The 23633-nt window shown below is 30.6% G+C and overlaps 2 protein-coding genes and 1 non-coding gene across 4 annotated transcripts; 1 reads left to right on the top strand and 2 right to left on the bottom strand.

Annotated features, from left to right (window-relative positions):
- Positions 1–754: 754 nt before the first annotated feature.
- Positions 755–6666, top strand: LOC109791925 (uncharacterized). Its single transcript, XR_014430622.1, has 4 exons — positions 755–2302; positions 2423–2514; positions 3044–3569; positions 4962–6666. It is a non-coding gene; the product is annotated as an uncharacterized LOC109791925 (transcript).
- A 4141-nt stretch (positions 6667–10807) lies between these two features.
- LOC145953162 (uncharacterized) lies at positions 10808–21322 on the bottom strand. Of its 2 annotated transcripts, none has more exons than XM_083066898.1 (9): positions 20851–21322; positions 20652–20711; positions 20024–20087; positions 17935–18080; positions 11887–12387; positions 11675–11801; positions 11292–11570; positions 11111–11215; positions 10808–10949 (listed from the first exon to the last, which is right to left on the bottom strand). In XM_083066898.1, the coding sequence occupies exons 5-9, from the start codon at positions 12216–12218 to the stop codon at positions 10893–10895; spliced, it is 900 nt and encodes a 299-aa protein (XP_082923024.1). In that variant the 5' UTR covers positions 12219–12387; positions 17935–18080; positions 20024–20087; positions 20652–20711; positions 20851–21322; the 3' UTR covers positions 10808–10892. The 2 variants fall into 2 exon arrangements, with proteins under 2 accessions (XP_082923024.1, XP_082923023.1); XM_083066897.1 differs by having other exon boundaries at positions 20024–20084.
- LOC145953402 (uncharacterized) lies at positions 14450–16350 on the bottom strand. Its single transcript, XM_083067345.1, has 5 exons — positions 16285–16350; positions 15566–16171; positions 15278–15445; positions 14950–15181; positions 14450–14865 (listed from the first exon to the last, which is right to left on the bottom strand). Exons 1-5 carry the CDS (start codon positions 16348–16350, stop codon positions 14450–14452), a joined length of 1488 nt encoding a protein of 495 aa, XP_082923471.1.
- Positions 21323–23633: the final 2311 nt, after the last annotated feature.

Below are 23633 nucleotides of genomic sequence, written 5' to 3'. Positions count from 1 at the left end.
TCTCTTCATTCCTTCCTTAGTCCCCTAGGAACTCCATGGCCCCCTATCCTCTCCTCTCTAACTAGAGTGAGCTTGGGTCTTCCTTGGTTGGCCTTCATCATCCTAAGTGAAATGAGTTAACCTAAAGGAACTACACCACCAAACACACCATCCATTTCTCTCCTTTATTTTGTGCATCACCCTTCACCTTCCCAAACACCAAATCCTCCATTTTCATACCCTTGAAGAGATCATCCTTCACATCGTATCAACTTTGGAAAAGAGAAGGAATCAACCACTAGCTCTCATGGAGAAGTTGGTTCCATCAGGAACTCTAAAAATATTCTTTTAATAATGAATCTCAAACCTCACTTTATTATCTTCCTAAGTAGTATCAAAATAGTAGGTCCTTGGTTTTAATACTTAAATTCTTGTCTATTTACTATTTGTGACGATCGATACGTTTTTCAAAAGTTTAACATCGTTATCCATGTGTTTTCATTTCTTTCCCTCTGCTAAGTGCTCCTTGGCTTGCTTGGCATAACCACATCTTCCCCACAAGTAAAATAGGTAAAAGGATTACAAGTCTTCTTCCCCCCACATGTCCTTGAATCCTTAATTCCCCACCCCCAATCCAAGCCTTCTCCCCCCTCCCGTCCAAACCCACCCCTTCTCAACTCCCATCCAGAACCACCCCAAACTCGGCTTCATCCTCCTATACCACCTCCCAATCTTCCTCTATAAGACTTGCTCTTCTTCGATCTGAAAAAAAAAAAAAAAAAATTATCAACGTCAACAACACAACATATCTAAACTGAAAGTGAAATTAAGCAAAACAAAAGCTCAAATAAAATTTAAAAATTACACATTATATTGGTTCGAAATAGAATATTGCAGTAAAAACCTTTTCTACATCCATTCAAATTAAAATTAATGTAAAATAACTATTTCAAATTATAAAATGTCACCACGTTATTTGTTATGTAAAACTTCTTTCTTTTTCATTTTTTTAGAAGAGATGCATTTTATTTAGAATCTAAAGCAAACAAAGAGTAAAATGAAGAATATGTTAAATTAAGATAATTCAAATCCAGTTGTTCACTTTCATAACCATGGGCTGAAAAGGACTATGTATATGTAATCTATGAGATATCGCAACTTCCAAAAAATAAAACAACATGTGGGGTTGCGTCTATCAACCTAGATCGCAAAAAACCCTAATGATAGATACTGATAGCAACCCTTCCTTGATGCAAGTCGAAGTCCCCTGGATCAAATTTTAAACCCATCAGGAGGTATTGAGCAATTGTGGACCATACATGACACATTCTCAGACATGCGCCCTTCTTTGAGCACATAAACCACGCAAAATCTCTATGACCCTATGCCATGTCTTCGTTTCTTTCTCGGATATATGTCATCTTTCACTCTTAAGGCAGCCTTTAATTCTCAAAGATGTGTACAGTACATTTGATTTTCCATCCTTTGTGGGAAAAGGATTTTCATTTGAGCTTTTCATTTATTACCGTTGTTTATACACTATTTCATTTAAATTATTAATTAATTTCATATATATTTGGACCCACAAGCAGAGTGACACATAAGATTATATCCATTGATTCCTATTAACTAAAACTTCTGATTTCTATTGTGTTTTATTTCTTTTCACTGAAGACTGCGCTAAAAATAGGGTAGGCATTTTGTAATCCTCCCGCAAATTTTTAAGTGATGTCTTATCTTAATTTAATTTTTTTTAGTCTTATAAAAAATCATATATTTTTTTACCACTTATTGCTAGCTCTAGGGCAAAAGGGACCTATATAGAGCCAGACAGTGGGTAAGGAGAATCCGTAGTGTTACTATATAATAATAATTAACATAAAGGCAACTTGCTTCAGGACTACTGAAACTTTTTTCTGTGCCATTGTTTTCTTTCTTCTTAGTCTCAACCAAACCAAAAGAAACTAGCAATGCTAATTTTCGTATTTAATTAATTCCACTCCCCATATATAAAAAAGGAAGGAAATTAAAATAAAATAAAATAAAAATACAAGACAAATTTGAATTATTTTTTCCATAGTCACGAGACTCATTAGTTTAATTTATGTTTAAGGGAGAGAGAGAAGGGTGGCAGAGGAACTGAAGAAAACTTTCAAAACTCCTTTATCTTCCACCATATATCACTCGGCTAGCATCTATATATCAGAGTCTCAAACAGAAGTGTATAGTGTTTTAGTTTTACCTTCGGATCTGAAACAGTTTTTGCCCCCACTTCACTCCCATACCTTCATTTTATTTTTCTGTCTCTCTCTGTCGGTATCATGTAGGTCTTCCCCCACTAAACCTTCTCACTGATTCTCATTGATTATTATGTTCTCTATCTCGTTCTCTAACTCTTGAATACACATATTCTCTCTCTTGACTTTGTTGTGTTCCTTAACAGGAGACCAGAAAAGAACCCATTAGATCTTAACAACTTGCCTGATGAGTACTTTAGAGATGGCAAACAACTCCTCCAAGATACTTCCTCATCCGGTAAACCTTTTTTAATTAATGATCATATACCACATATATATATATATATATATATATATATATATATATATATATATATATATATATTTTTTTTTTTTTTTTGACATTATACCACATATATTTTGCTATAAAAGTTCAAAGCAACATAAAAGTTATATTGTTTTATGGTTTTCTTTTTTGGGGGACATCCATAGATACCAAATCAATACAGCTTTCTCATCATATATTTGGAAACAAAATGGAAGAAACTAATACCACATGCATGGTTTATCATATTTCATATTTTAACACTCATTACAGTTTTTCTCTTCTATTATTTTATTTTTCCCTTTTGTCTTCCCCAGCCTCCTTTACCTTTCTTAAAACATGAAAGCCAAACACAAATAATAATGGAAAATGCATGAGAATGGAATCAAAGAAAAAATTAGGTTTTAATTAAATTTAATTATTTTATTCATGATTTGGGTATCGGAAAAGAGGGGTGTCATGGAAGTTAGTAACTTAGCTTTTTTTTTTTTTTTTTTTTCAGACTGCAGGAAAAAGCAAGACAGCTTCAAGGATGCAATCGAAGAGTGTGAGAAGGTCTACGAGTGTAGATTTTGTTCCCTTAAGTTCTGCAAGTCACAGGCTCTTGGGGGACACATGAACCGCCATCGCCAAGGCTAGCTAGTCCTCTTTAGCCTTTTGTTTTTCTATTTTCCCCATTTTATGAAAAATAAATAAATAACCCAATTAAACAAAACCATAAAATAGTCTATTATTCAATATTCTCTTAAATAAAAAGACATTTAAAAAATGGAAACACTGGATGGTTGTTAATGATTTGATCATATGAAGCATTGTCATTTCAATCACAAAATTGTAGGCCGTAGTGCTGAAATTCTTGGTACATTTTTTAAATAAAAGGAAATCGTTTTTGTTTCCTTGTTTGATTTGATGCGTGTTTGTGTGTCTGTCTGTGGTGCAGAGAGGGAAACAGAGACCCTGAACCATGCTCGTCAGCTGGTCTACCGTAACGATCATAGCATAAGCACCCAAGCTGCCCCCCAGCTAGGGTATGAACATACATACTATTACTGACTTTTATATTGTCCTTTCTAATTTTCTCTTTGTACCTGGGGTATATGCAAGTACTATTTCCCTAACTCTTCTTGCGATGCATCTTTTTAAGTTTTAACTCTCTTTTAAAATACCCATTCCATGCTATAATAAGTTTCTACACCGTGATATATTGTTTTATATATACTAAAAAAAAATTAATAAATAGATGAAATATAAATTTTAAATATGATTATTATTTTTATATGAAATGTAACATAATATTTTTTTAAAGAATATTACGAAGATTATTATGATACTTATTTTGAGACTTTTTTCTTTTTTCTTTTAAATATCACACTTATAAATTATTATGAGGATAAAGAGAACAATATTATTAATCACATTGAAGTTATGAAGATTAACTAATGAATAATTCTAAAGTTCTTTTAACATCGTTCTATATATTAGGCCTGTTTACTTAAAAAAAAATTAAAAATGCAATTCTTTAATAACCAGAAAAGAGTTGTTTCACAAAATAAAGAAAAATACTTATTTTTAAAAGAAAGTTTAAAGAAATACATCAAAAAATAAAAATGTGTTTATTTTTTCTTAAAAAAAATCCTTTTATAAAAAAATATTTAAACAAACAGATCACTAATTATCTTTTTAGTTTAAGAAATAATACAATAAAAATAAAAGTTTTATCCTGCAAAGTAATGTGGTTATATGAAATACATATAACATCGTTGGATTTTAGGTTTGAAAGAAAGAAAAAAAGAATATTAAAATAAATAGCCACGTAAGAAATGGAAAAATACAAAAGTTAGTGTATACGAAAGCATAATGTATCAACAATTGGGTAAAAGAAGTTAGAAAATCAGTTATAATGATTTAAATATATATAAAATATCATTGTAAATACGTTTCCGAAATTAGATGAGTAAATAATGAATTAAATATAATTTTTATGTTTTAAATATTAAATACATGTACATTAACTTTATGTTTACTTTATAGAACATTAGAAATATTAGTAAAAAATTATTACAGTTTTTTTTTATTTTCATTCTTTAATTATTAAATTGTCACTATATAATTTGAAGTTGTTTTTATTTTTCAAATATTTGTAAAGAAAATAAATAAAACAAAAAAATACAAGTTATTTTCAATGTATCTTTTATAAAACATTTAATAATACTTTGGTAATTAAAAAGGAGAAAGAGAAAATAAAAAATAAAAATAAAAACACTAGTAAAGAATCTTCCCATTTCACTATGAATCAAAAATTTTAACATTACACTTAATTCTTCCACATTTTTTAGATTTCAAAACTTTTGAAACTTGTTTTCCTCCACATTAATAGTTTATCTTTTTGAACAAGTAAATTAAATGTACAACTGTTTCAGATGCTGTCAACCAATAGCATTAGGGGGCTATCCTCATCCTGCAAGCAACATGGGTGACCCGACAATGCGTCTAAGATTCCCAAGATACATGTCTGGAGCTTCATCCTCACTGCACATGCCAACACAACCATCACTACCGCACCAACACTTTCTATATGCCTCACCTCCATTGCCCTATTCTCATGCAGTTAACGATTACTATGTGGGTCACGTTCTTACCAGCGACTATACTTGCATTGGGGCACCCGTAGGACAAGCATTCGTTGGTGGTGGCAAGGACAGGTCACTGCAGGAGGAAGCATTGAATTGGGGAAGGGGCCACTCAGTAACACCGCAACAGCGATTGGATACTCACTCAGCGATCAATCAGTTTTAGGATGGGTTATAAAGGGATCTTCTCAGTGATGATATATATAGTTAGTTTTATTATGTATCAGTATCACAAGATACAGGCTATTCAGAAAGAGAGAGACTTAACGAACTGACAAATGGGGTCATCACGAGTGAGAGCTGAATTTGAATTATCTAAATTATACTGTAATTAAAGATGACTGCTTTTGAGCTAGTTTGGTTTGAAGCTGCATGTTGGAGTTTCAATACTTTTGTAGACTGTAGTGTTGGATGATACAAATCATCAATGAGTATCATTTAAAATTGATTGGAAGAGATAAAAAATTATTTACATTCATATCTTATGTATAAGACTGCTATGTAATTAAATACTAACATAAATACATATTTAGGAGAACAATATATAAAAGAAAAAAAAATAGTATTATTAAATTTTTTAAAAGTTAAAATTAGTTTATCTGTAACATAATTATAAAAGTTCTTTCATTTATTAATATCTCTAAAATAATTTTTTTATCATATGAATAACTTAATTGTAGTTTAAGAAAAAATTTATTTCATTTTTCCTTTTATTTTATCTTATCTTAAAATAAGGTTTATGTATAAGTTTATCTAAATATGTCATATCATATGTAACTAATATTATTATAATTACTTCTTCGGATGCTAGGAATGATAATCATAAATACTTTGAAGTGAAGAAAAAAAAAATAAAAAAATAAAATGTTCCTATTTTTTGAATAGCTCAAAAATATAATTAGTTATTAGAATTTGAAAACTGTTGGAATAAAAATTTATTAATAGAAGAAGTATGGAAAAATGATAAACACTATACGTTTTAATTTAGAGAAACAACTTATATTTTTAATTGAACATATATTGATTTTGGTTGCATACAAAGATATCATTTCTATTTATTTTAGTTGCTTCTCCTCAATCAATAGCTAAGATTTTGGCAACACATCTTTAATCTAATGGCTACAAATGATTCTCTAGAAAGTTGTTCAAAAATTCAAACCTACTCACATATTACAAATAATTTTATATGTTCTCTAGAATTATCTTCAAAGATTCTTTTCAAAATACTTCTAGAATGTGACCTTAACAAGTTTCTAGAAATTGGACTTTTATTTAGACAAATAAGTTCCAAAATCATGTTTATATTTCAACACCCCCTCCCCCTTGATTTTATTACTTCAATCAAGCTTTTCAATGTGGTGAAATATTTTTTTTAAGTGGCTTGGTGAAGATATCTACTACTTGATCATGAATCATCACATACTTTAAATGCACATCCTTTCTTGTTAGGCACTTTCTAATGTAGTGATAATGCATATATAATGTGTTTACTTTGGTCATGGAAACCTAAGTTCTTAGCTAATGCTATTGTTGACTTATTTTCTACAAAAATCTTGGTATGATTTTCATGCAACAAACCCAACTCCTTTAGTAGATTTCATAACCAATTGCATGGCAAACACGTGAGGTAGTAGCTACGTATTCCACTTCACAAGTAGCTAGAAAGAGTAACAATTGGTTACTTCTTTGAAATGCATGTGAAGGTAATGTCTCCCATGTAGAACACAAAGCTAGTTGTGTTTTTACCACGAACCACATGTCCACTCCAGTCCCTATCACTATATCCAACAAGTTTTTAGTCATCAGAAATAAAATAGTAGAAGCCAAGATTTGTTGTATCTTTGATATATTAAAGAAATTCTTTGTCACCTTCAAATGATTGATTGTTAGATTCTACATGCATTACTAACAACTCCAACTGCGTAGAGAATATTAGGTCTTATGCATGTTAATTAAATATCGCGAACTTCCAATCAATCTCTTAAAGAGTGTTGGATCCACTTTTTCTCCTTCTCCATGCTTTGATAATTTGACTTTATATTCCATTTGTGTGTCAACTGGATTAGATTCATTCATCATAACTTCTTAATCATCTACATAGCATAACCTTCTTAAGTCATAAAGATGTCTTTGTCTTCTTGTTGTCAAGGTAGTAAGACATAAGATGAATATCAATCATGTCAAACTTTTTCATCAAACATGGCATGTCATATGGCAAGCTCTCATTGGCCATTCTAGATCTAGGATGGTGACATGAGTTATACTTTCCTTGCCTTGCCACATGGCAAGCTCTAATTTGTGATTCTAGATCTAAGAAAGTGATATGTGGAGCTTGGGTTGGCCAAATAGGTTAAGTAGACTAGGATTAGTTGTCTTGAGTTCAAGTTAATCTAACTTAGGTTATTTTTAACCTAGGTTGGAGTAACTTGTAGCACAAGCTAATAAACCCTATATATAGGACTCTTGTATAATCCAGTCACTTTTGATGAATATATGAGATATATCATTGAGTTTTCTCTCTTCCAAAATTCTTATGATAGAAAACCTAGGAGAAACAAGATTAATGTAGCTAGCTCCTTCAAGATTCTAAGGAAGGATCTTCACCTCTTGGACCCCTTCAAACTTTTTCAGTGGCTTCCATGGATGCTAGAAGCCATTTTCACCAAACAAGATGATGTGGAGAATCTCCTTAATGGCGTCACACTCTTGAAGAATGATAAGTCTCTTCAATTTCTCACCATACTCAAGAGATGATAAGAGAAAAGAAAAAATTTCAAAGAGAGAAACAAGCTTTGAGAGAAAGAGAACTTGGGAAAGGAAATCTCGGCTAAATCAATATATCACTCAAAGTGTTCAGCCATCACTACAAGAAAATTATTTTTTTGTGATAACCACATTTGTCACTAAAAGTTTGAAATTCATCACTAAAAGCATTTTGTGACGATATTTTGATTTATCAGCGATCGTCACTAATGCGCGAGTCACTATTAAATTAGCGACGATTTTTCAAATGTCACAAATATTAGTGTTTATTGTGAGAAAATTATTGTCACTAATATTTATATATATAACAGTGACAAAATCAAGTTATCACAAATATACAATAATATAATAGTGATAAGTTAATTGTCACTATTAAGAGTTTTAAATAATAAAGATATTACCATTAGTGTCAAAATATTTTGTCACAACTAGTAATTATTATTTAAAATAATATTAATAATAATATAGTATTTTTTATTTTGGTCTTTAATTTCATTTTCTAATTATGATATTGATTTCAATTTTGTCTATAATATTTTACTTTTTCATACAAATTACCCTATTATTTTACCTTTGCAAAATTATATATATAATAATTCATTTATGCAAAAATGCATTAATAAAATACACATAAAAAATAGATTAAATGATTATATTATAAATTTTCTCATAATATATATTTTAACAAAATGTAAATAAAACTAATCAATAAAGATATGCTTTGTCATTATTACAAGAGAAAATGTAAAAAATAAATAAATAAATAAATTGGGTATTCTTCTAAGAATATAATAGCCACAAACTTGTTAGCAAAACATTCCATCACTCCTTCCAAGTCTTAGCTACTTAATATTGTTTGTAACATCTGTGAATATGTTAATCAAAGAGATGACACCAATTCTTAGTCCCACTAGATGGATTACATCATAATTTTTTAAGTCTTCTGTTGCAACTCCATAAGTTCCATTAGTTAATAGTCATGACACCTGCAATTAATTTTATAGTTTCACTAAGATTAGAAAGAAGTCATTTTACCAATTTTAGTATCACAATCTATATTTTTCATGATAATTTGTTTTTTTTAATCATATATTTAAAATGACATTAAAAACAACTCAACATACCTTAAGATCATAATTGTTTGAAGAAGACATCCTTGATCCTCACATGCTATTAGTTAACATGTCTGCATCAATCATATTGATGTAGTAATAAACATTATTTCGTGAACAACATCAATTTGAGAGAATGTTTGGAATAGTATTTTTCATGCAAAATTCAATTTGTGAAAACAACCTTCAATTGTGATATTAAGTTTCTCAAAAACTAAAAGTGAATGTTTTAAGTAATTTACAAAACAAGATTAAAAAAATCAAGAATTTTCTAATACAGGATAAAAATCATTGAATTTACGTAGCCAAATGAAATAGTAAAACAACATAAATTCATAATAACATAAAATGCCCAGAACACTCTTGGAAATGTTCCATACACTTAATTAAGATTATAGGGGGGAAAATCTCTTCCTCAACAAATATCTAAATAAAAAAATTAAATTTTATAAGACACATATCTTACATTTTTTATATCTTTTATTTTTTTATTATTAAAATTACTTGAAATATTAAAGCCATAAAGTTTCAAGCACCAAAAATAAGGGATGCACTTGTTCAATTATCGAAAACTAGTGAAGATCCTAAGATAAAGAGTGAAGCCATGTGTTTGGCAACTTATGAGATGGAGAATTTTGAATTTTTATTAGGAATGAATATTTGGTATGATATACTTTTCACAATTAATTCTATAAGTAAGATTATGCAATTTAAAGATATGCATATAGATGTTATAGATCACTTAAGAGACCTTATTTAAAAAATTATAGGTAAAATGGTTTTGCATCTGCATTAGAATCCACCAAAGAAATGGCTATTGAAATGGATATAGAGCCTAACACTACAAGAAAAATCAGCATTATCTACGGAAAAAATCCGTAGATAATGATGAAAATCCGTAGATAACTTATAATTATCTACGGATTATCTATGAAAAAAAATCCATAAATAATAAGGTCATAGATAACATTATCTACGGAAAATCTTCTGTAGATAACGTTATCTACGGATATAGAATTTATCTACGGATGCGTTTATCTACGAAATTTATCTACGAAATTTATCTACGGATGCGTTTATCTACGAAAATTTCCGTAGATAACTTACCTACGAAAATTTCCGTAGATAACTGATTTCAACATAGCATGAATTGTTTTGTTTACCTTTCCAGACCAATCTTTATAAATAGTTTTACCTGGTCAGAAATATTAATAAAATCACTTCTCAGATTTCTTTAAATATCCTATAACCACGATATAAAATCAAACATCTTTAAAATCTAAATACCCATAGCAATTATGCATAATTAGTTTCCATGTCATAGTGTAAAATAAGACTATTTTTGCATAAAATTATACATAATAAAATATTTAAATAGTTGTGGATCCATAATCTAAAAAAAATCTAACTAATAGTCATCTCCATAGTGTCCAGTAGGTGGTGGTTGTTGGTCATCGTGGTTGTCATGAAATTGTTGATCCACTTGTTGTTGCAAAATATGTTGTGTATCAGAAGGTAGGAGAGGTAGAACAGCATTGAACAGGGATTGAAACTGGCGTTGCAAGCATTCATTTTGTTCCCTAGATTGACGAGCCTCCTCCCTAGATTGACGAGCCTCCTCCCTAGACTTACGGACTTGCTCTTCCAATTGAATAATTTTGTCTGAATCTTCAGTAGCACGAGCAGAAGATATATTTGTGAAGGTATCCACCATTTTCAATGGAGAAACGACTTTTCCAACCCCATAAAGTCTTCTTTTGTCTGTAACCCCACCAGCAGCAGCAATCCAACTCTTATTGCGGAGTCTTTCTTCCTGAACTGGGTCCATAGAAGACGTTTCAGAACCTCACGTACAAGATGCAGCCTCAGACCTAGCTTGATTAAATATAGTCTCAAATTGATCCTATTTCACAAATAAAGATGTTTAGAAGTGACATTTATCAAAGATGATTAAAATTGAAAAGAATAAAGCAATAAAAAAAGGGCGGCCCAGTGCACGAGGCTCCCACCTAGATTGCTTTATTCTTTTCAGAATAAAGCAATAATACGAAAAAAATAACTCACATATGTTCGCTTAGATCTTTGGTCAACAAAATCACCCGTAAGCTTCCGTACATGAGTTTGGTGGAACAACTCATCAACATGTGGAAGGCGACCCAACTCTTGTGACTATAATTGTATAAATAGTTAATCATCATATTTCTAAAATTATATTAAATAAAATATATTAGTTTAATGTAATTACCATCCGCATAGCATGCTCGTGATGGGTGATGGAGCCACCTGTGTGCAGACTTTCACCTTTCTCAGATGCTCTATTTTTTTGAGCTTGGATACTCTTTGTTTTAAATTCTGGGGCCATCCACTGGGAAATCAAACTCTGCCAAACTATATCAAACATCCAATCAGGCTTCTTGTTTATTTGACGAGCTTTCTTGAACATTTCAGAAAGCCTATGAGATGTTTTTGTGTGAAATATTTTTTTTATCTTCTTTTCATATTCACGTCTCCATGAAACTTTTTTCTGCATAAACAGAATAAGGAAGCAATTAAATTATTCATGACTACAAACTTAGTGCATTTAACGTAATCCCTTTAGAACAGAATGATAATAAACAAATTATGTACCTTAAAACGCTGAAAGAAGATATCTTTTTGTTCTTCCGTCATTGCACCCCAAGTCATCCATGGCTCAACAAATTGTTGCTTAATAGTCAATGTGATTGCCTTAGATGCTACCCTGCTTGGATAAAACCTAATTAATGAGGAAAAAAAATTAAATCAGTTCAATGCTGGGAAAGAAAAAATAGGATTTAGAAAGCAAAAATTATAAGTTTTACCCATCATTACAAGGCTCAATCATTGGAAGAATAGACCCAGCTGGTGGATCTTCATTGTTGAATGGTGATGTATCATTGTTGGACACTTGCTCTTCATCTCCAGTAGGAATTTCAAAAAGTCTGGAGGGTACTGACATTGGTGATGCATTGCTACTAGGTTCACAATGTGAAGCTCTAGAAGAAGGTAACTGATTTTGTTTTTGGGAGCATGTGGGTTCAACATTTTGGGTTTGGGGTAATGGGGGAGTAGCAATTTGGGTGTTAGGAGGTATGGTTCTAGCATTTTGGGTTTGGGGAGGTGTGCTCGTAGCAACTTCTGTTTGGTGAGGCATGGGTGCAGGGATTTCAGTTTGAGGAGTTATGGGCTCTAAACCTACAAGTGGTTGGGTTGTTTGTTTAGGTAGTCTAAGAACATACCTTGGTTTTTTCCCCTTTTTTTCCTTTGTTGCCACCAAGTGAAGGACATTGGGGAAACTTATCAGCACCTCCTGATGCCATTATCTGCAAAAAAACAATTTAACAAATTGTGGTGATTCAATGTTTAAACATTTCACAACATAGAATTAAACATGATTATGTTACCTAATGGTTTTTAAAACATTATAATTAAATACTATGTAGCAATTAAAACAATGCAAATATCAAGTGATTACTACGAGAAACAATATATATTGGTTTTATATAAATATTAATTAAACATTGATGTTACAATTGAACATGATATTTGCCTACTCACAATTTCTATAATAGATATAATCCTAGTCAGACGAATCAGAATTCTCATTATCCATCTCCATTTCTTCATTGTCCTCTTCGGAATCATAGTCTTCAAATTCTCCTTCTTCATCATCATAATTTTGCTCCAAATCATTGTCTTCAAATTCCCCTTGTTGAATATGTTCTTCCAAATGAACTGGTTGTATCTCGGACGGTTCATCTTCTTCTTCAACAAGAATTTGTGAATCTTGGAAGCCTAAAATAGGTTCTACTTCTATGACTTCATTGACGTGTGACACTTGGTCTACTTGGTACGGTACATCGTCCTCCACATGACATTCTATATGACCTCTAGGCTTTGTTTTAATTGGCACACACCAACCGCATTTATCTATTCGTGATGTTGGATATGCGACATAATAAACTTGCCTTACATTATGAGCAATAATAAATGGATCATATGCCACATATCTTCTATCCATGCGAATATTGACAACATTATATTTGGGATCTACTCTTGTACCTCTTTGTGATGGATCATACCAGTCACAATAAAATAACATGACTTTCTTGGGAGAACTTGAACTATTGTACTCTAGTTCATATATGTGTTGGATGACCCCATAGAAGTCATCATCACCTCTTTCAGTAAGCCCTTTGACATAAACTCTACTATTTATTGTCTTTTTACCTTGACTCCATTCATGGTTATGAAATTTATAGCCATTCACATATAGAGTGTGCCATTCTTTAACCTCAATGAACGGACCAAGTGATAATTCTCTCAAGTGTTGGTTTCTGACGCTTATAGGTTCATTGTAAACCTACAATATTCAACAAAGTATTTGTTATGTTTTATATAAGTAATGTTAAAGTAAAATAAATTTTGTGCTACGTACATGATCCTTAAACCACTTGGGGAAATCATCATGTATGCGAGAAGGAGCTGTTGATTCACTTATATGTTCTAATTGTAGGAATGAACTATCAAAAAATATGAATGAGGTGGTCAGTTCAAAAAGAAAGTTTGATTTACTATACTACAAAATCAATTGTTGGAAAATACTGACTCAAGATATGGTTTAACTTCTGTACAATTGATCAAAACATGAACATGGGCTGACTTCCATTGTTGCTGGCTTAACCAATGAGATTTTTGCTTCCCAGAATGACGAGCTGGTTGATTAAATATGGACAACGATGATGGACACCTATCACTTTCATTTTCCAATTCATTTCTACAACTTTGCGATGACAACGTGGAGTTGTGGAAATAATGAGAACAAAAATGAGTTGTTTCACGGTGTATGTAAGATGCACATATCGATCCTTCAACCCTCGCCTTATTTTTCACTGATCGCTTAGAATCTCCCATAAATTTATAAAATTATATGAATAGGTTAGGGTTCATAAACATTGAACAATACTAGTTATATAGAATAGTATGATAATTGTAGTACCTTTCAAATGGATACATCCACCTATATTGAACTGGACCACCAAGTCGTGCTTCATATGCAAGGTGAATAGGTAGATGTTCCATTGAATCAAAGAATGCGGGAAGGAATACTCTTTCCAATTTGCAAAGAATAATTGGAATGTTTAGTTCCATCCTATCCAAATCCTCAACCTTCAATGTGGTAGAGCACAAGTCTTTGAAGAAATGACTTATTTCAGTTAGTGGATTTAAAGCATGCACTGGTAATGAACTGAATGCAATAGGAAGTAAACACTCCATGAAAACATGGCAGTCATGGCTTTTCATGCCATGCATCCTTCCCTTTTCGACATCAGCACATCTTGCCAAGTTGGATGAATAACCATCCGGAACTCGGAGTTCTTTTATCTAACGACAAAGTATCTTTGATTCCTCTATAGGTAAAGTGTAATTTGCTTTTGGCTTTAACATTTTCCCATTCAGTTGCAATTTCATTTCCAAGTCAGGTCGACTACAATACAAAGCTAGGTCCATCTGTGCCTTCTCATTGTCTTTCGTTTTACCACTAACATTCATAACAGTGTTCAATATGTTATCAAAGAAATTCTTCTCAATGTGCATCACATCAAGATTGTGTCTCAAAATATTATCTTTCCAATAAGGAAGATCCCAAAATATACTTCTTTTCCTCGAATTATGTGACTCCCCATATCCTTGTAACCTAGGCAAGCTAGGATTTTCTGTTACTAAAGGTAAATCCCTAACTCTTTGCCAAACTTGATCGGGTATCAATGTAGGTGGTGGCGCATCAGTTTCAACCTTGCCTTTTATAAACGCTTTTCAGTTCTTCCTGAATGCATGATTGGTGGGTAAAAACCTTCGGTGTGAGTCAAACCAACAATTTTTACCGCCATTCTCTAATGTAAAGGCTTTAGAATGCTCCATGCAATGTGGACATGCCAATTTACCTTGAGTTCCCCAACCAGACAACATGCCATATGCAGGGAAGTCATTAATAGTCCACATTAATGTTGCCTTCATCATAAAATTTTGCTTCTTTGAAATGTCATAGGTTTGGACACCAATCCACAACTTTTTAAGATCGTCAATCAATGGTTCTAGATACACATCAATAGCTGCCTTTGGATTCCGTGGACCAGGTATAAGACAAGTTAAAAACATAAATGGTTTTGTCATGCACATTTTAGGGGGAAGATTGTATGGGGTTACAATTACCGGCCAACAAGAATAAGGTGGAGTTGTTGATTGAATGTATGGATTAAACCCATCTAAGCGTAAAACAAGTCGTACATTGCGAGGATCGGCTGCAAAATCTGGATACACTCGATCAAAGTGCTTCCAGGCTTCACCACTGAGGGATGACGTAAAACACCAGAGGTACTTCTATTTTGATGCCAACACATATGCCCAATTTTCGCAACAATCTATCCTTCTAGCACTCAGTCCCAATTTTGACACTAATCTTTTAGTGTCATAGTAATTTTTGGGCAAACATTTATTCACAGGAGTCACATCCAACAACATTTTTGTTATAAAATCGACGCATTCATCGGGAACATTCCAATTAGACTTGCATGCTAAAAGTCTTACACACATTGATAACTTAGACTCTGATGATCCCTCATACAATGGACAATTTGCCTCAGATAAAAGATTGTAAAATCTTTGTGCTTCTTCATTCGGAGGCTCTTCCACGTTATTATTTCCTAGTATGTCAAATGCCCCATGTTGCCTAAGAGCATCACACATCATATCATGCATTGAGTTAGAGGTTTCACTTTCAGTCGCATTTATACCAATACTTGAAGCACCTATGAGATTATTGTCAACATTTTCCATCTCTTCACCATGATTAGTCCAAATGTAGTAGTTCGGCATGAACCCATACTTGAAAAGGTGAACCTTCACAGTATGAACACCATCAATCTTTGTGGACGGACATTTAGCACATGGACATCTAAGTTTCCCTTCATTAATATAGCTTTGTTGTTGACAAGCTATTCTTATAAACTCTTCAACCCCATGTACAAAAGATTCCTTTAAACCTCTTCTCCCCATATACATTCTATCATACATCCATTGACGACTTGCTGGGATAGAATTCATGTTCTGTATATTTATAACAAATATATTAGAACATGGAAAGACAAAGGTGTTGGAATGGAATTCATCTTCTACATATTAATAACATTTAAATATATTGTCATATGCCCTTTGCATACCAACGCTATATTCAAATCTGTTGGGGTAAACTGGTTTTTAACCAGTTTAAAGTCATTCAGAATCATGTGCCCATGCAATTGGCCAACGCTATCTTAATGTTTTATATTATACTATTATTTCATGTTTTATATTATACTATTGTTGGAATTATGCAAACCAGGCTACCATAGTAATTCCGTACAATACTTCATTATTAATATAAACATATTTGAAATTAGCTTTCATAGATTTATGTTAAGCACTTCTAGTCGAGCAAATAGTAGTGAACATTCACAAATCTGACATGAACAAGCAAATTTGAGATTGTTAAAATGGCATCCTAGTGGTCCAAAAAGAGAAAAGTATTTTTGCATTGAAAAGTAATTTTATATTTGAGATACTCAATACTTAGAATAAAAGGTGCATATTAAAAATTTCACATCACTAATGATATAATCAAAATAAGTTAAATATGATAAATATAGTAATATCTAAACATGTTATTAATTATAAGATAATTACTTATTAGATCTTAGTTGACAGATTCACATGATCACATCTAAATAGAATTATTCGTCGTCAGCTAGATAGTAAAAAATTAATAAAATATTTGCAATAGTAAACAATTAAATACTTGACGAGGGTCTTTGAGAAGTTATTAATCAATCAAACTCCTAGATATTGTATGATGCTTTCGCTACTATTCAAAACATGTACGTGGCCAACTACTATGTTTATGTCACGGGTTCTGCAAAGAAGATTCAGGAATGTGTTATACCAAAGTTACAATAATAATGTAAAACAAGCATTAAATTGCAATGAATTATTGGAAAAAAAGAAAGTTGACTGAAAAATAAACCTTGCTAGCATACAAATAATAAGCACGTGCACCATAGAAAGTTGTTACAATTATTATATAAATAAGAATATACATAGGATATTTTTATTTGAAGGAATATACTGCTCTGCTTCTAACTTTGACAATTTATTTAAGTTTGAACAGTAGACTATCAACTAGAAATTAGAAAAAAAATTGATCATTTTTAACTAATTTAACTATTGTCGGTTCAAAAGTTAATTATACCAAAATTCTTAATTCTTTAATACTATAACTATTTATATTTCAATAAAAATTCAATATGAGAGGCACCTTTTCCCAGCACTTAAGAGGACTGTTGTAACCAAAGGAATTCGAGTCAACTGACAACCACAAGGATGCATCTATAAGACTCCATTTAAGAAGATAGTAATGATCTCTTTGTGGACTTACACTTGCACATGTCCCATACATACATTTCATAACTCTAAAACTTAGATTCTACCTCCATAACTGCTGACGCATATCCATCATACTAATACTATATTCAGACACTTTCTATATAATCAATTCCCAGACTCAGAATTACTGTCAAAAGTTAAAAAAGTTATTTTTTGTTTTGACTTTAAGTGATTTTATTATTGATTTTAATCGAATAGAAAATTAATTCAAACTCATGCTATATATGCAGACTTCATTACCTTTCTGGTATTACTTATCCAAATTAAAAAAGAAGTCTAAAGTAATCATTAGCATAAAAAGTTAAAGCTATTCATTATTTGTGATTGATTGTAATTTGTATTTCAACTCTGATATCAAATATCAATGTATAGACACACATTTTAAACCATACCCGAGCTGTGAAAGTGATCTGTTAATATTGCCAGCTTCCTTCAAACGGTCTCCTACTGCACCTGTTAATTTTTGCCGTTCTAACCCAGCTAGATCAACAAGACTTATGTTACTTGTTCTAAATCTGCTTACACCATCTGCAGGGCTCTGTAAAGTGAAAATATGAACTCACTTCAATACCTCTTCTATTTACAAATTCTATTGTGAGGCAGAGCAGAATGAAAGCTTAAATAAATATAAGTATAAAAACTGAGGAATGAAAAGTAGTTCAAGTTAGATATGGAGATCGAGTTCTAGAAGTTTGATCTCGGAGAGATGAAGTACTTTTCTTTGGAATCATAATCAATCCAATAGCACGGGAATATAAATTCATCTTCCCAATAAAATATTCTAATATGTAACTTTAGAATGTCTTTGAAACTAGAATTTCCTATTAATTTGTAAGATTAGAATTTCCTATAGGATAAGTAATTAGTGTGCTATAAAAATGTTGAAGAAGTTACGTACGGAAAAGAGCAAACCAATAGGTACACTAATACGAAAGGACTTCTCAAATTTAAGATGAAAAAAGACTAGTGAATTACTTCTACATGAACAATTTTCACTTTAAGAAAAAGGGTAAGTAGTTGAAGAGTGCAAGCTCTGATCGATGTTGCATATTTCCCACTATAAACTAAATGCATAAACCAAAAAATAACAATCCTTTGGAAGGTATAGGAGGTTGTATTACAATAATACTATCATCTACGTAAATATTATGTTATAGAATGTCCTATTCTTACCTAGTGACGAGAGGGTGATGATTCCATACTTTTAGCTTAATGGCTTTTAACTAGAAAATTAAGTATAAATTGATAGTCTGGTTTTTTATTGGCTATGAAATTACAATTTTAATTAAGTATTAAGCGAATTGGATAGGAGAGGTAGTGCAGAAAGAACAAAAGAAGAGTACCAACTCATTTGAATTCGTGAGCTATGCCAAATTTTGGAGGCATTGGGGAGTGGGACCCATCTAAGAAATTATTTTCAAGGGTCGAGAGAGAGAGGTGGAAAGGGTTTGTTTTCCATTCTGTTTACAATAATTTATATTGCATAGCTTTAAACATACAAAGAACCTGGCAGGTTTTATGATAGTAACTCCATTCTTTTTGTTTCCAGACAGATACGACGGTCAGAGTTTTCCAAGAATACCAATTAAATATATAGTTTGTGTTTGATTGCAGAGATTTCGGTGAAAAAGACATTAATCGCTGTGAAATGAAAAAAGCAGATTCCATTTCTGTCTTAGGCCATAGGTTTTAATGAATACATCATCACACATACTACATTGCATATAATAATCCATACGCCACAACCCTCGTTGTACTCCCCTATAAATTCTTCACCCTCACTATACTACATATTCTCAAAACTAAAAAGGTGTTTCTTAAAGAATTATCATATTCACAATAACAGAGAGAGAGATGGAGCTCTATGACCATGATTTCTTGGAGGAACTAATGACTCTAAGAAGAGAAACATGGGACACCAATCCAAGCACAGAAGAAAACCAGTTGTTCTCCAATGCTTGGAGTTTTGACTCTTTTGATCAAAACTCTCTACCTTATCTCCCAAACTCTTCTTGGATTATTTATATGTTGATGATGTATAGGATAGTATGATCATACATTCATGAATCATGAGTATAAGTCTGCATTTGGTGAGCGTGCATTGAATTGGGACTAATGCGAGAAGGCTAATAAAGGTTGTCTGTCTAATTATTAATTGTAAAAAGACTAAAGATCTAATTATATTTTTTTAAAAGTTTAAGAACCTTATTAAAATTCTATAAATAAAAAAATAGAGTCTACAAATATATTAAACTTATTCTTTAGCCATTAAAGTTTTGGCCCAACCAAGAGATACAGGAAATTGAGTTATTGCTATTAAATAAAAGCCACAAAAAATAAATTTCAATTTCATTAACAACTAATTCTCTTTGTCAGTGAAGGGTTGTTTTTCTTTTGGTGCACCGTGCAAATCATAACTCCTAATGTTTCTATAGTAGCAGGGATAAATACAATATTAAAGTAATTGAATCCTGCATTTACCTTTGGGTTCTTTGAAGTGATTCAAATCTTGTTTTCAGCTTCAACTATTCACGGTGCTGCTCTGCTACAAATTAAAAATAAAAAGAATTGCAAGATGAAACAATAGTAAAGAAAAACTAATACATATTGTGATGTAATTATTTATAGTTTTCTATATGAACATTGAGACAGCAGAAAACATAAACATTAATAGACAAGATATATTTATCTACGACCATAAGAAAAATAAGAAGCTCTATAAGCTAAAACTAGTTTATGCATACATTAAAAATAAGACTTTGCAGAAGCTAATAAGAAAAACCTTCTACAAATTAGCATATGCATAAACTAATTTTAGCTTTGTTTCTTATTTTTCTTTTCGTAAAGTACTTTTCTGCAGAAATCTATCCAATTAGACCTTTAGAGTCTGATCGAATACAAACTAGGACTTTTTTTAAAATCTTCTCTACTGAAAAAAGCTCTTTAATTTTAGCAGATAATAAACTCTTGAAAGTTGTTACAAGTTTGTATCCAACAAGACTTTTATTATATTTACTTATAAATGTTTGTAAAGAAGTTTATCCAAACATGTAGTAAAACTTAAAAGAGTTCAATTGCAGGCAAAGATAAACAGAGACAAGAAAGGCACCTGTTTTTGGCGATTCAATATATCAACATTGGAAGACCTGTCCAACAACATTAAAAGAACCTGCCCAATTTTTTTTATTTATTTTATTGTTTTAAGAAAACACCAGCATGATCAAAACACAAAGCAACAAAAACACAACACCACTGAAATCCAGAGACAAGACAAGACAAAGGAATCAAGGAACAGGAACAAGAACAACCTCGATCCGACCATTGGCAGCAGCTACATGCAGAGGAGAGAGCCCGTGATGACCAGTGGTGTGTTCCAAGAGAGTTAGGAACTGAAATGTAACTGAAATGTAAAACATAAAATTAATTAACATCTTAGAAGGCAGAAATGGACATTGAGATGCATAAAATAAGAAAGGGGGAAGTCGTAATTTAGTGAATGGGTATCTTGACTCCTAAAAACTAAAAAGATATTTGTGAAACATTGTAATGCTATTCGATTTTGCATGAGAGTTCCTTGATTTTGACCCACAAAAATGCAAATATTACTTCACACTGCACACGACTCCACCTGGAACATCAAACTTATCGAGAAGAAGTGCCGCCAAGATGCAGAGTGCTTCAAGAAGGAGGTGCTTCAAGGAGGAGATGCAGAGTTAGGGATTAGGGATTAGGGACTTCAAGTGAAACGCGGGACTTTCGTTTTCCAATTTGTATGTTTATAATATCCGTTTTAAATTTTAAATTTTAAATTGTAAATTATAAATTACAAATTATAAATTTATAAATCTTTTAAAAATAAGAGAATCAAATTTAACTTAAAAAATATTAAATAAATTATATAAATTATTATATGATATAAGAAATATTTATAATTAATATAAATAGAAATATAAATTATTAATTGTTATATTAGTTTTTATTTGTTAAAAAAATTCAATCTTTAATTTGTTTCTTACGTTTAATAAAGTAAAACTGAATTCATCTTTTCTTTATGTTTTCCATTAAATATGGTACACAAAAGTTAAAGCTATTCATTATTCTAAAATATATTTTAATTAAAAATAATTTTTTGGTAAATAAAAAGTATTATAATAAATAATTAAACTAAAAAAGAATAAATTTTATAATGATTATTTTTTTTTAATGATGTTAAATTAAATATTTTAATTATTTTATAATAAATAAAAATGAAAAGATAATAAAAATATGTTTTACTTACGGAATTTATCTACGGAATTTTTTCCGTAGATAATTTCCAGTTATCTACGGATATTTCCGTAGATAACTGGAAATTATCTACGAAAAAAATTGCGTAGATAATATTCTGTAGAAAATTAAATATTATCTACGGAAAATATTCCGTAGATAATATTTCTTAGATAATTAAATGTTATCTACGAAAAAATTTCCGTAGATAATATTCCGTAGATAATAACAATTTTTCTTGTAGTGTAAGTTCAATCAAAAGTATAAGATTCATAGGAAAAAAACATTTTGATGACATTGATAGTAATAAGATAGCTCATTCTGCTGAAGATTCTTTTCGCATTGGTTAATTTTTGTATATATTACATCAATCTATTTCTTCTATCAAGAGTCGATTTGAACAATTTTTAGAATATGAAAACATGTTTGGTTTTTTATTTGATTCAAATAAATTTAAAACTTTAGGGAAAGATTTTAGGGAAAGATGAATTGAAAAAATCTTTTATCAATCTTGAAAATATTTAGAGTTTTGAGAACCATTTTGATATTGATGGTCTTGATTTGTTTTCAGAATTAAAATTTTTTAAAGAAATTCTAACAAATGAAATTAACACACCATTAAAAATATTTATGTTCTTTTCCAAATATAGAATATTATTAACATTATATGTAACTGTTACGACTGTTGAAACAAGTTTTCAAAATTAAAATTGATTAAATCATATTTAAGATCAACTATGCTATAAGATAGATTAAATGAATTAACTATCACTAGTGTAAAAATACGCTATATTAATATAGGCCCCTAGCTTAATTTTTGCCTAAGGCCTCGAAATTTCTAAATACGTCTCTGTACCGTGACATAGCAAACATTGACGATGATTCTAAAATATCTTACTGGCAAATATCATTGAGAAGTTATAATTTTTTTCCTAACAATACGAAACCTGTTTTTGGAATTAAGAGAGGGCTTTGGAGAGAGGTGCCAAAAGTGTCAAGGTTCGAGGTAGTGAAGCAGAAGGAAATTCATAAATTTTTGGAGAAGGAAGAAAATAATTGTATGGAAAATAAAAACTGAAAATCAAGTATCGCAAGAAAATAGGCGAATAAAAAAATCATGGATGCATAATGACAGAAAGATAAATTCTTAGCAAGTGAGGAAGATTTCAATTTTGTTTTTACTAATTTCAATTTCAAATAAAAAATAAGATATTAATAGTAATATCAATATATATTATTTTTATTAAAAATGTATTACTATTATTATTATATGTTGTTATAATATAATATATAAATAAACCAATTTACCATGCTTAAAATATTATTAATAAATCTAAATGTATTTTTAATTAAATAAAATTTTCAAATTAAAAGAAAAATAGGTAATATTTTAATATGTGTAATACACAAAATATATATTTATTTTATATTAATATTTAAATATATAAATTATATAATAACTTTTATATTCATAATTAAATTTTATTATAATTTAAATTTATAAATAAGAATATATATCTTAAGAGATAATTTTTTTAAACTCATTATTCAACGTAATGTTTTTACTTTTTAAGAGTTTTGTTCAATAATAACTTTTTTACTTTTAATAAACTTTTTAAATTTATCTTTAAATTCAGATTAAAACGATATAAATCTAATTAGTTTGATTTATATTTCAAATTTTCATTTTTAGAAATGGAATCAAATTAATCTATTTGATTAAAAAATCCTATTATTTTTATTTTAGTTTTATTATTAATTTTGGTTTGAGTTATGAAGTTTGAACTTTTAGTGAAAGATAAATATGTGTTCAAATATGAAAGTC

Source organism: Cajanus cajan, chromosome 11 (genome assembly GCF_000230855.2).
Source record: "Cajanus cajan strain Asha chromosome 11, NIPB_CcT2T_4, whole genome shotgun sequence".
Taxonomy (NCBI): Eukaryota; Viridiplantae; Streptophyta; class Magnoliopsida; order Fabales; family Fabaceae; genus Cajanus; species Cajanus cajan.
This window is presented reverse-complemented; position numbering and strand designations above follow the sequence as displayed.